A 13,445-nucleotide genomic window follows, 5' to 3' on the forward strand; every position below is an offset into this window, starting at 1 on the left:
ATGCACGACAGAATCCCAAACGCTTGTAAACCTGACAGCAGTATTTCACATTGAGCGCTAGCTGGTGTCAATCAAGTGAGCATGCAGACAAAGCAGATTTGCCCTTTATTTTGTGAATACTTTTTGTACTAAAATCCGTGCAAGAGCGCTACATAGTACGCAATTTTGCTGAGTTATGAACTAGCAGCGACAATCAATTAATTACATTGTTCTTTGCAAAGAGTTTGCATTCCATTTCTGGCTTTCTTCTTGCATTGTTGTAGAATTCTATGTGGCTGTAGCCCATAAGGCAGAAACAGTGCGTGGGGAGGAGGCTTTTGACCAATGGATTCACCAGTCATTGCTTTTGCGAGCGACTGACCCAGACGCGAGCGATTCCCCCAAGAGACTCGGCGCTCACTACTTCTCTCAGGAGGGCAACAAAGAGGATGGAACGCGGCGCCGGCCGGCTGGGCGCGGCGCGTGTCCGCGCGGCGCGTTCCCTGCGGACGACGTGAACGCGCGCGAGGTGGGGGTGGGGAGGGCAATGGCACGCGCTGTCGTTGCCTTTTCCGCCGCGAGGCACTCGGACCAGTGTTAGAGGCAGCAGGGAGGGAGGGAGAGTATGTTCATGTAACTCGGCTCCTTACAACTTTACACAGACACCTTCGGCTTCCGCACTGGGATGGGGTGAGTTCCACTTCTACCTTTTGAAAGAACGGCTGCGATAAGCCAACATTTTTTTTTATAAAGACTTAATTTTAAGAAAAAGCTGGCACGTTTTGGTTGCATTTTTCTCGTCCTTTCTCTCTCTCTCCCCTCCTCGAATTGTAAATAGAGCAGATGAGCGAATGAATGGGGTTATTGTTTGGAGCGGTGGAAGTTTTATCGAGTGCACTGCGTTTCTGAGAACTGTCACCCCCGAGCGGAGGGAGATTGAGCGAGGGCTGGGAACAGATGGAGGGAGTTTTAAGAGAATGAATGGGAGAGCCGCACACAGACACAAAAAAGAAACACGGCGCTGCCTCGGAGGAGCGGGGCGGCGATTTATTTTAAACCGGGAACGACTTTCTAAAAAGCGCCTTAAGGGTAATCAAACCGCAAAAGTTTCTCGATGAAGTTTTGAGTTCAGAAGCTGGAATTTGTGTCAAACAAGGACTGTCAAACGGGCTCTTGTTACTGTGAATGCATGTTCCAACATCTCCGTTTGTTAGCTTTCTCCTCGAACATCTTTGCTAGATCTTATTCACGCAAAGGCAATGAACACAATAGTAGTTTTGGCAGTTTTAAACGTAAATACTACTGAGTTGAATGCATGAAAAGAAGCACAGTTTAGTTAGTGTGTAGTTCACGAGTATTGTCTAGCAGCCGTGCAGAAAGTATTCACTGACTATGAGCAACCGCTGAAAGTACCGTCATAAATTTCGTGAAGTATGAAACGCACTTCCCGATATATGGTGTTTTGTGTTTTTTGTCTAGACTTATTTGAGATCCGGTGCTCTTCCGTGACATTGGACGAAAATGAAAAGCTTAAAAGCCAAGTTCAGAAAAACTGATGTGAGTACGATAGAACGCCTACATTAATGTAACTTCTTGACCTCTCGCAAAGAACAATAGCTTTCATTTCGACACTCCTAAGTTGATCAGAAATCTGTGGGAGTTTGACGCAGTCACTTGAGTTTGTCGCCTGAATCAGCAGGAAATATGTGGCGTGCAGATATCTGTTTGGGCTTAAATTACTTTTATTTATTAAATGAGTCTGTACAAATCAGCAAAAACAGAAAATATTGCAAGAGCTCAACAAGTTGGACAGTATCAGGGAACTTTAGCAGAACCTTTACATAGAGAAAAAAAGAACTTCTCTAGTTTTGAGGGTCCTCAACAGTAACTGCTGCTGCTACTGTTGTGTGATGCTGTGCACTTCCAGCAATTTCTTTAAAATTCTAGCAATTTATGTAGTTTCTTTTTTTTTCTCCATATTAAAATATAAGACGTGACAAATGAAAATAGTTACTGCATTTAAAAAAAAATTACCAGAACAAGGACCACTATCCTGATTCCGTTACCATAAAGGCTGTGGAGGTGGGGTTCATGCCCAAACTATCCTTCAAATGAAATTGCACTTGGACTAGCTGAGACCCACTATAACTTCCATGTATTTGGTGGCTGCTTGTACATTATTGTTGCTAGCCCATAACTAAAATACTTGATGTTTTTCAAAGTTTTATATTTCCATGTCAACATTCTTGGGGATTGTTACTGAGATTATCCTTTTTTTTTCAAGTCAGCCAAATGTTAATTGCACTTTTCTTGCAAGTAATAGTTCCTGCATGAAGTACTTATCAATAGGATGAAGTGTGTTGTATTTGTAGGGCAGATGCCTGGACTGTTTTTCACTGTTTTCAGATAGTCTTAACTTGTGGAGTATTTTAATGGAAAAGTAAATTTCTTAAGATAAAGAATTCTGAGGAAAAAGTCTAAAGTTCAAAGTAAATTTATTATCAAAGATCATATATGTTGCCATATACAGCACAACCCTGATTCATTTCCTTTTGGGCATTCACGGTAAATACAAGAAACCCAGTAGAATCAGTGCCAGACCCCACCCAATGGGACGGGCAAACAATCAACGTGAAAAAAACAACAAACTACAAATACAAAAAGAATAACAAGTAAACAGGCAATAAACATTGAGAACATGAGATGAAGAGGCCTTGAAGTTGTGTCTGTAGGTTGTAAAAACAGTTCAGTGATGGGGTGAGTGAAGTTATCCCCTCTGGTTCAAGAGCCTGATGGTTGAGGGATAACAACTGTTGCTGAATCTGGTGGTGTGGGTCCTGAGCCTCCTATACCACCTTCCTGATGGCAGCAGCGAGAAGAGACCATAGCCTGGATGGTGGGGGTCCTTGATGATTGATACTGCGTTCGCGCCATGTGGTTGTGCTCAATGCTGGGGGCAGCTTTACCCATGATGGACTGGGCCGTATCCAGTTCTTTTCCTAGGGTTTTCTGTTCAAGGGCTTTGGTGTTTCAATACCATGCCGTGATGCAATCCATCAGTATATTCTCCACAGCACATAGGAATTTGTCAGTTTTAGATGACATGCCAAATCTTTGCAAACTTCTAAGAACGAAGAAGCACTGCCTTGCTTTCTTCGTAATGGCACTTGCATGCTAGTCCCAGGAGAGGAAGTGATAACACCAAGGAATTTAATGTTGCTGACCCTCTTCACCTCTGATCCCTGGATGAGAACTTCCGGTTTCCTCCTCCTGAAATCAATCATCAGCTCCTTGGTCTTGCTGACATTGAGTGAGAGGTGATTGTTGTGGCATCACTCAGCCAGATTTTCAATCTCCCTCCTATATACTGATTCGTCACCACTTTTGATTCAGCCAATGACGGCGGTATTGTCAGTTATGTATGGAATTGGAACTGTGCCTACTTAGCCTCAGTCATGAGTATACAGTGATTAGAGCAGGGAGTAAAGCACACAGCCTTGTGGTGCACCTGTGTTGATTGTGGAGGAGATATTGCTGCCAATCTGAACTGGTTGGGGTCTGCAAGCGAGGAAATCGAAGACCCCATTGCACGAAGAGGTATTGAGGCGTAGGTTCTAGAGCTAATTTATTAGTTTTGAGATTTGATAGTATGGAATGGCGAGCTGTAATCAAACAAGAGCATCCTGGTCTGTTCATCTTGGCTTGCATAATCCTGCAACTTTTCAGTTTCTGTGCAAAATTAACTACCAGATTTTGATTACAATATCACATTGTGTGTTTGATTGATCTCGCGAAAATGTTGACTTCATTGGTACAGATCTTTTACTTTTCTCTTTTGGAATTGGTTTCATGGATGTTTTCTTAACAATCCAGTTGAATTTGCTCAGGATTTATGGTTTAAGAAGTATGCTCTCATGAAGAAAAATTCTAAAGTTGAGATGATTGAAAGATGGGTGTGTAGATTTTAAATGCAAAAAAAAGGGCCAAATCAAATTTCTAAATCAAATTGCTGACTCTCATGCATTTGGCTTTTCAGTCCATCAAAGAAAAGTACATTGATTATCAAAGTATGTCTATGTAACTGAAAACTGCATTGTGATGTATTTTGTCATACAAGACAGCAATAATAAACCTTGGATTAATCCAAAGTTTTTCTGGGGTTAGCCTTGCACGTCTTCATTCTGATAGACTAAGTTTATATTATTTTCCAGTGACTTAACATCTATTATAGAAACACAACCAATTTTGGTATCAGTCTTTACTTTCTTGTATTGAATATACTCTCATCTGTTCTGTTTAAAGTGTGGGCAAGAAATTTTGTGGGGGGAAGAGGCTTATTTCACTCAGCCAAAAGGAAGCCAACTCTGTGTTCAGCAACAGACACAGAATGCTGAAGGAACTCAGCAGGTCAGGCAGTATCTATAGAAATGAATGAACAGTCGACATTTTGGGTCAAGACCCTTCATCAGGACTCTTCTGTATGCTCTCCAGCTGGCCTCTGTATGAATAGCTGTGGTCTTCTACGAGAATAATCCCTGACTGACTTCAAAGCACTTTGATGTCACTGTGGTCAACCAATTCCTTCAAAGTTGCCTAGGATGATAAAAGCAGTATTGGTGATTGAAATTTGGGTTAACTCAAACTGGAGCAGTAGATGCACATTTAACATCTCATAGGAAGTTTGATTCTTGACTTTTTGGCAAGATTTTCATTCACAATAACCTTTCTCTTAAGTATAAAACTTCTGCAAAGGACTTTGTCAGTAGAGCAGAATCAGCTTTATTATCACTGTTTTTATATAATGGGAAACCTGTTGTTTTGTGGCAGCATTACAGTGCAAAGACATCAATTACTGTAAATTCCAAAATAAGTAGTGCAAGAAAACAAATAATGGGGTAGTGTTCACGCTGTATTGAGAAATATGATGATAGAGGGGAAGAAGATGATCTTGAGTCATTTTGTGGATCTTCAAATTCCTGCACCTCCTTGCAATGGTAGAAATCAAGAGGACATATCCCATCTGGTGAGGGTCCTTAATGATGGATCCTGCCTTCTTGAGGGCTCTGTCCCTTGAATGTATGTTCGTCCATCGTCGTCGATGAGGACCTCAATGCCATTATGATGGTTTGAGACTAGTGCGTGACTTGGATTTAAGGGAGGGAGAGTTGCGTCAGCCTCGCTCTCTCTTCCCAATTCCCATCTGGATCCAGTGGTTAGACAGAGTCGAGACTGCTGGAGATGGGGCGAGGCGCAGTGGATGACCAGAACATATTCAGTGTCTTGTCCTGCTCTACACGTTCCACGACTCTTGCAGAGACCGCCTTCTTGACTGCTGGACCGTCCGCTCAATCTGCTGGAGTCTGTCTTCACATGCTGGGATAGACATCTCCCTATCTCACCGAGGGTTTGAGACCCGTCGACTACCCTCACCTGGTTTAGCCGGCTTGTCGAAGCCATTGACCGGGGTGTGGCCGCTGTCGCATGCAAACAGCTACGGGGAGCCATAGGTGAGAGCTGAGTGCCAGGTGGGGACCAAAGGTGGACTAACCACCTTGAAAAGAACACGAAAAGAACACGACATGTTCCCCCACCAGAGGTGCTACCCCCCTCCCTGACACCCCATACCCCCCTGAATACGTCCTCGATGGTGGGAAGGGTTATACTATAATGGAGCTGACTGGATCTACAGCCTCACTGTCACAGTTTACTGATACTTTCCACCAATGCTCTACAGAGGATGCCGCCTAAAGTGCATCCTCGGGGGAAGAAGACTTCACTGACATTTCCTTTAGCTTCAAGCAGAGTTGTCTGAATCATAAGCTTCTCCACAATGTAACCACACACTGGCAGCACTATGCTGTAATACCTCCTACATGCTTGGAAACCTGTTGCCAAGAGCACCTGGCTGTAATTCAAGAGGATGCCTGCAGTCTCCAGCCCTAAGTGTGCATCCCTTGTTCTCCAGATACACCAGGAGACCAGGATACGCCATCATTGCAGCATACATTAAGCAGAAATAAAATTTCTTGCAGCTGGAAGACTATGATGTGCATATGGAATGATTGCAAGCAAGTAGCTGCAAGAATTTGCAGTAGAGTAAATCAGGAGTTCCCAACTTTTTTATATGCCGTGTACTAATACCATTAAGCAAGAGGTCCATGGACCCTAAGATGGAAGCCCCTGGAGTAAAGTGATACAGTGGTGTTACACAGGAAGACCCAACAAGGTTGTTAAGAGCAGCAAATCTTAAACACAAGAGATTCTGCAGGTGCTGGAGATCTTAGGCAACACATACAGAATGTTGGAGGAACTCAGTAAGTCAATTAACATCTATGGAAGGGAATGAACAGCTAACATTTCGGGACGAGACACTAGAGTTGCAATTGGGACACTTGCATTTGGGATTAGTGGTATTAAAGAGACTTTTACAAGTGTTGTAAAGTAATTTATGAGCTTGAATGTTTTACTGAGTATTAGTGTGGGGCATTTTGTCACTAGTGTCTATTCATTTTTTTTGTTTTAGAAATTCTTTAGATGAGTTGTAAAGCAAAATATAAATGTTTGTTATACCTCCATTTATTTTAAGTTTAGAAATAGTTAAGTTTGAAATTGAAATTAGGCTGGGATATGCAGTAGAATAAACGGATCTGTGAATAGATATACATAATTCCTTGAAAGTGGCATGATGGGTAGATACAGTGGTAAAATAGCTTTTGGCCATCATAAATCAGTATTAAGTACGGATGTTGGGATGTTATGCAGAAGTTGTATCAGACATTGAGGAGGCCAAATATAGAGTATTGTGTGTGCTTTTAGTCATCTTGCCTACAAGAAGCTATCAGTGAGATTGAAAAAAGTGCAGAAAAAATTTACAAGGGTGTTGCCGGGACCTGAGGATTTGAGTTACTGGGAAAGGTTGAACAGGTTCAGACTTTATTCCCTGGAGAATAGGAGGAGATTTGGTAGAGGTATACAAAATTATGAGGAGAATAGTCAGGGCAAATGCTGCAGGCTTTTTCCGCTGAGGTTTGAGACTAGATCAGGAGGTCATAGGCTAGCAAATTTCACGACAAATGCTGCTGGTGTTAAACCTGATGCTGATTCTGATTAAGGGTGAAATGTTGAAGGGGAACCTAAGGGGGCTGTTGTGCAGAGGGTGATGTGAGTGTGGAACAAGCTTCCAGAGGATATGGTAGATGCGGGTTCAGTTTTAATATTTAAGAGAATTCTGGTAGCTACGTGGAGAGAGTGGTATGGAGTGTGAGGGTAGATCGGATTAGTCAGAAGACCAGGCTGGAACAGACTAGATGGGCCAAAGGATCTGCTTCTGTGCTATAGTGCTCTGACTCTGACCTATTATCCAGTTCATGGCTGAGCCAGGGAAGTATTCCCACTGTATGCAAGTCTCAGTATGAAGATAGAGCGTGGGAGTAGTTCTGAGAAGTACAGAGTTTGGAGTGCACAATTGCAGATTCCTGAATATAACAAGATGGGTAGATAAAGTAATTGTGGATCCTTTATAATGAAAACTAGAATATTGGAATTGGACGGCTATTCTAGAATGATACAAAGCACTTGTTGCTTCACAGTTATGCATAGAATTGTACTTGCCATGATAGAGGAAGATGGTGATAGCATTTAGAGAGAGGGCACTGGAGAAATCTAGTCCCATGGAAAGATTTGAATAGGCTGAGGTGGCTAAGTGAAAATTTAATTAAAGTATTTTGAATACAAGACACTCATGGAGTAAGTGAATCCTAGTTTTTTTTAAAATGAGAGTAATAGGCAAATACTATAAGTTTAGAGTGATTGACAGAATAACTAGAAAGGTAATGGGTATGCTTTTCACGTAAATGTGCAGTGAAATCTGGAAACTACTGCCTAAACAGTTGGTAGAAGTGGAAGCTTTCATTGATTTTTAGGGAGTATCTGATCAACAGGGCTGCAGGCAGAGAGCTGGAGACTGAGAAGTAGGCCAAAGAGCAGTTTGGCCTGCATGTCCATAACGGGCTAAATGTCTGACTTTTGTGCTGTCAATTGTTATTTACTTGTGAACATTTGTTTATAAGGATATGTTCGTGTGACCATAGGTGGAGCACTATATGAAGTTCCAGTCACCACACTTAGAGAACGATGTGATTATATGATGGAGGATGTGAAGAGGAGATTTGCTGAGATACTGCCTGGAATGGTGATCCAGTTATGAGGACACTGTAGAACAGGGGTTTCCAACCTGGGGTATATGGACCCCCTGGTTAAAGGGAAGGGTCCATGGTATAAAAAAAGGTTGGAACCCCTGCTATGGAAAGACTGGGTTTGTTTTCTTTGAAGCTGAGAAGGCAAACTAATTGAGATGTGCTTTTCTTTCAATATACAAATTGCTTGTTAAAAATATGGGCCTTAGATAGGATAGCGAGACTTTTTTTTTCCACCACGTGTTTTGAATTAGACGGTATAGGTTTAAGTTGAGTAGTAGGAGATTTAGAATGTATCAGAGGAACATTTTTTTTTCCTCCAAGAAAATTCTTCAGTATACTGCTTGAGGGAGAGGGGGAGACTGGCACATTTGAAAGGGGTATCAAGATGAGCACTTGGGTTACCAATGTATTGAAAGCTATTGTCTAAGTGCAAGAGAATGATTGGGTATAGGTGGGTGCTAGATGGTTTGCATGGACATGGTGGGCTAAGGGTTCTTTCTGGATCTCCCTGCCTGTATCCATCCAAAGGTGAATGCCGTTCAGAAAACAAAAGGTTTGGATTAGTTAACTTGCTTTAAGCCAAAACCTTCTCAATTTGACAACCTAGCTTGGGTTTTATGATGTTGCATTTCTAATTACTTAATTGAACACAATCTCACAAACGAAAACTATTTTGATGGCCCCTACTGGTTGGTGATTAGAACCTCTTACTTGTAATCATTGTACAAACAGTAGCCTCCAGAGAATGGCTGGCATTTAGTTACATGTTATGATAGCAAAGTAAAACGCATGGGAAAGTACTTCTTGCACAGCAACATGAAATAATTCCTTAATACATTCAGCTAACCCTAGTCATCTGATAACTATTTGGTCATTATTTTCTGTAATATCTAATACTATATATTTACTATACTGCAGTATCTCTCGAGCCATGACTGCTGTAGTGAACTAATCACTTGTTTAAAAATTCATCAGCAAAGTAATCTCAGAATCAGATTTATTATCACCAGCATGTGACGTGAAATTTGTTAACTTAGCAGCAGCAGTTCAATGTAATACATAATATAGAAGAAAAAAACTATAATAATAAGTAAATTAATTACAGTATACGTATATTGAATAGATTAAAAATCATGCAAAAAAACATAGTGTATATTAAAAAATGTGGGGTAGTGTCTAAGGGTTCAATGTCCTTTTAGGAATCGGATGGCAGAGGGGAAGAAGTTGTTCCTGAATCACTGAGTGTGTGCCTTCAGGCTTCTGTATCTCCTACCTGATGGTAACAGTGAGAAAAGCACCTGCCTTGGGTGCTGGAGGTCCTTAATAATGGATGCTGCCTTTCTGAGACGCCACCCCCTGAAGATGTCCTGGGTACCTTGTAGGCTAGTGCCCAAGATGGAGCTGACTAAATTTACGACCCTCTGCAGCTCCTTTTGGTCCTGTGCAGTAGCCTCTCCATACCAGACAGTGATGCAGCGTGTCAGAATGCTCTCCACAGTACATCTACAGAAGTTTTTGAGTGTATTTGTTGACATGCCAAATCTCTTCAAACTCCTAATGAAGTATAGCTACTGTCTTGCCTTCTTTACAACTGCATCAATATGTCATTTATAAGAAGCAAATAATATTTAAGGTCTCGGTTGGATAGCTCCACATCTTTTATGTTGTGATGTGGAAATGTTTCCTTTGAGGGATTCCCTTCAGACTTTGGGCCCAAAGGCCGAAGCACCAAATCTGTGAATGTCTGTCAGTCTGCTAGGGAAGTTGAAGGCCCAATTTCTGTGAATCCCAGATGGCTAGAGGTGAAAGGTGGCCAGTCCTGAGTTTGGAGAACTGTGAATGTGGGTGGGTGGGAGTGAGGAATGGGGCTTATTTTGCTGCTGTTCTGATGAGCATTGTGAGCATGCTGTGTTGGCACCGGAATGTGTGGCAACACATGTGGGCTGCTGCCAGTACGTCATTGGGTGTGTTGGTTGCAATTCAAATGGTGCATTTCACTGTATGTGTTGATGTGCATGTGATAAATCTGAATCTAGAATCTTGGGTGGGATGTCTGGAAATATAGTTGGTAGCTTCAAGATAAGGCGTTCGCGATGAAGGACACGGGCAAGAAAAAAACTTCACCCAGAAGTCTATGTATCTGTGGATTTTTCTACTATGGAGAGCTGTAGAAATTAATTTTCAGAATCCACTTTAATATCATTGGCAAATGTCGTGAAATTATCTAGTGTATTCAGAATCTGACGACTCTTTAGGTATTTGGGAAATGGAGGGTAGTGCAGAAGGTTGTTCTTGGGTAGAAGATTAGCCATAGTCCTATCAAATAATGCAGCAGGTGCCTTGGGGGTGATAGAGTGGCTTTCTGTCATTTCTACATGAAACGTGCAGTACAAAGGGACGAAGTCTGATGTGCTGATTGGTAATTGCGCTGTCACTTCCCTCCATGCGTTGTTGCACACATGGTTTCAAAGAAGTGAATATAAGATTGACATGAACTTATTACTAGCATTGGTGACATTGTCTAATGACTTGTTACCTTTTAACTGATTTAGCAGTGATGAGGTTATACACTCTGGCTACTTTATTAAGTACCTCCTGTACCTTACGAAGTGGCTAAAATATCCTTGTAGCCTTCTACCACTGTAGCCCATTCACTTCAGGTTTCAATGTGTTGTGCATTCAGAGAAGCCCTTCTACGGACAACTGTTGTAACGTGTGGTTAGTTGAGTTACTGTCACCTTCCTGTCAGCTTGAACCACTCTGGCTATTCTCTTCTGACTGCTCTCATTACCAATGCTCATAAAATGCTGGAGAAACTCAGCAGGCCAGGCAGCATCTATGGAAATGAGTATAGTTAACGCTTCGGGCTGAGACCCTTCAGCAGGACTGAAGGAAAAGAAGATGAGGAGTTGGAAGGTGGGAGAAGTGAAAGAAGAAACACAAGGTGATAGATTAAAGTGGGGTGGGGGCAGGGGTGAAGTTGAGAGCTGGGAAGTGGATTGGTGAAAGAGATACAGGGATGGAGAAGGGGAATCTAAAAGAGGACAGAAGGCCATAGAAGAAAGAAAAGAGGGTGGAGCAATGGGGGGAGGTGACGATCAGGTAAGGAGATGAGGTGAGAGGGAAAAGAGAATGGGGAATAGTGAAGGAGGGGGGAGGCATTAGCAGATGCTGGAGAAATCGATGGTCATGCTAACAGGTTGGAGGCTACCCAGTCGGAACAACTTGAGTGTGGCATCATCACGACAGTAGAGGAGGCCATGGATTGACATATCAGAATGGGAAGTGGAATTAAATTAGGTGACCACTGGGAGATCCTACTTCTTCTGGCAGACAGAGCATAAGTGCTCTGTGAAACGGTCTCCAAGTTTATGTTCAGAGACTTTCTGCCCTGGGAAAAAGTTTGGCAATCCACTCTTCTGAAATCCTGTTTAGGTTCTATGTTGATTCTCTAAAGAGCCGTCCTGAGTTCCTCTTCCTTTCTGTACTTTGTCTCCTAACCCGCTGTGATTACAGCCTACATCTCAACCTCCTTAGCTAGACTACTGATAAGAGCCTGTACAGACTAATTAGGCGAGTCCCATAAAGTGCTGCCGTTCCTTTGGATTCATCAGCTGTGTGGAGAGAGGGAGCCTGCCACATGGGCAACAGCTCGCTCTCCATATTGTACTGCCCAAGCTTGTGTACTGGCTTGTTTATCATGTAGAAAGCTGGGACGTAGCATCAACAGAGGGGGTCTCAACAATGTGCTGCTCCATGATTATCAAGGAAGATTCGCAGTAACTTGTTGATATTGTAGAACAATCTTTAGTTAATGAATAATATAATGAATAATAAGAACACTGAAAAGTTCTGCAGTATATGGTATGAATAAAAGTTAAGTACATTCGGGTAAATTCTAACCATTATGACGTGGATGATTAACCCATGATAAAGCAGCTGAGATTTTTGACTCATTCTCCAAGTATATGTTCTCATTATTCCGTGAAGTCTGAGTAATTTACTTTGGAGATAACAGTTGCTGTGAATGTTAATCCGCTATTTAAGAAGGGCAGGAGGCAGCAGAAAGAAAACTGTAGACCTGATAGCCTGACATCAGTGGTTGGGGAGTTGTTGGAATTGATTGTTAGGGATGAGATTACTGAGTACCTGGAGGCACATGACAAGATAGGCCAAAGCCAGTATGGTTTCCTGAAAGGAAAATCCTGCCTGACTAACCTACTGCAATTTTTCTGAGGAAATTACAAGCAGGGTGGACAAGGAGATGCAGTGGATGTGGTGTACTAGGATTTACAGAAGGCCTTTGGCAAGGTGCCGCACATGAGGCTGCTTAGCAAGATAAGAGCCCACGGAATTACAGGAAGTTACTAGCATGAGTGGAGCACTGGTTGATCGGCAGAAAACAGAGAGTGGGAATAAAGGAATCCTATTCTGTCTGGCTGCCAGTTACCAATGGAATTCCACAGGGGTCGGTGTTGGGGCCACTGCTTTTTACAATGTATGTCAATGATTTGGAGTACGGTATTAATGGATTTGTGGCTAAATTTGTCGATGATACAGAGATAGGTGAAGGAGCGAGTAGTGTTGAGGAAACAGAAAGCCTGCAGAGAGACTTAGATGGTTTAAGCAAATGGGCAAAGAAGTGGCAAATGAAATACAAAATTGGAAAGTGTATTGTCATGCACTTTAGAAGAAATAAATGGGCAGACTATTATTTAGATGGGGAGAGAATTCAAAATGTAGAGATGCAAAGGGACTTGGAAGTCCTTGTGTAAGATACCCTAAAGGTTAACCTCCAGGTTTAGTTGGTTGTGAAGAAGGCGAATGCAATGTTGGCATTCATTTCTAGAGATATAGAATATAAGAGTTGGGGTGTGATGCTGAGGCTCTCTAAGGCACTCGTGAGACCACACTTGGGAGAATTGTGTGCGGTTTTGGGCTCCTTATTTTAGAAAGGGTATACTGACATTAGAGAGAGTTCAGAGAAGATTCACGAGAATGATTCCAGAAATGAAAGGGTTACTGTATGAGGAACGTCTGGCAGCTCTTGGGCTGTATTCCCTGGTGTTCAGGAGAATGAGGGAGGGGATCACATAGAAACATTCCAAATGTTAAAAGGCTTGAACAGATTAGATATGGCAAAGTTATTTCCCATTGTAGGGGAGTCTGGAACAAGAGGGCATGACTTCAGGATTCAAGGACGTCCATTTAGAACAGAGATGCGGAGAAATTACTTTAGTCAGAGGGTGGTAAATCTATGGAATTTGT

At 42.2% G+C, this 13,445-nt stretch overlaps 1 protein-coding gene across 1 annotated transcript in view; it reads left to right on the forward strand.

Moving 5' to 3' along the window:
- Positions 1-456: 456 nt before the first annotated feature.
- The window catches only part of rai14 (retinoic acid induced 14), a 251,941-nt gene continuing 238,952 nt past the window's right edge, over positions 457-13,445 (forward strand). Inside the window, exons 1-2 of the mRNA XM_072252291.1 lie at positions 457-669; positions 1,459-1,536. Of these exons, the coding sequence (XP_072108392.1) occupies positions 1,501-1,536 (36 nt within the window). The 5' untranslated portion in view covers positions 457-669; positions 1,459-1,500. The remainder of the gene's footprint in view (positions 670-1,458; positions 1,537-13,445) is intronic.

The sequence above is a fragment of the Mobula birostris genome, chromosome 3, assembly GCF_030028105.1.
Source record: "Mobula birostris isolate sMobBir1 chromosome 3, sMobBir1.hap1, whole genome shotgun sequence".
NCBI lineage: Eukaryota > Metazoa > Chordata > Chondrichthyes > Myliobatiformes > Myliobatidae > Mobula > Mobula birostris.